The sequence below is a fragment of the Penaeus monodon genome, chromosome 23, assembly GCF_015228065.2.
Source record: "Penaeus monodon isolate SGIC_2016 chromosome 23, NSTDA_Pmon_1, whole genome shotgun sequence".
Classification (NCBI taxonomy): domain Eukaryota; kingdom Metazoa; phylum Arthropoda; class Malacostraca; order Decapoda; family Penaeidae; genus Penaeus; species Penaeus monodon.
The window spans coordinates 30,388,452-30,388,972 of NC_051408.1; the positions used below are offsets into that span (position 1 = coordinate 30,388,452).

The 521-nt window shown below is 47.0% G+C and overlaps 1 protein-coding gene across 1 annotated transcript in view; it reads right to left on the minus strand.

Moving 5' to 3' along the window:
- The window catches only part of LOC119588203 (barH-like 1 homeobox protein), a gene marked incomplete at its 3' end in the record, with an annotated part of 38,363 nt that overhangs the window by 1,489 nt on the left and 36,353 nt on the right, over positions 1-521 (minus strand). The window contains exon 4 of the mRNA XM_037936904.1: positions 5-309. Within this exon, the coding sequence (XP_037792832.1) occupies positions 5-309 (305 nt within the window). The remainder of the gene's footprint in view (positions 1-4; positions 310-521) is intronic.

The window sequence follows — 521 nt, forward strand, 5'->3', positions numbered from 1 at the left end:
TCACCTTCTGTTCTGGTACCACGTCTTGACCTGCGTGTCGGTGAGGTTGAGCTTGGCCGCCAGCTCCATGCGGTCCTGCACGCTCAGGTACTTCTGCCGCTCGAAGCTCTTCTCCAGCGTCTGCAGCTGGTGGTCCGTGAACGCCGTCCGCGCCTTCCGCTGCTTCTTGACGGCGGGTCCCGCGTCGTTGCCTGGCGAGAGGAAGGAGTCGTTATGCAACAGGGCTTGTGGGCTTGCAACAGGGGGGGGAGGGGAGTTAGACGCGGGAGTATTTGTTCGGAATCCTAGGCTACGTGTTACAACTCTTATCTAATTCAAGTTTTAGTGTTGTTCATATTTAATGTAATTTTGGTGGTGTGTGATTATTTTGGGGTTATTTTCAGTACTTTTTTTGTGGTTAGAAATCCGAAATAAATATAGATAACATTATTATCATTGTTTTTACCGTGACAATAGTTAGCAATAGCTATAGTAAAATAGGGACACGAGTTAAGAATAGCATTTTATATTAATACCTGTGG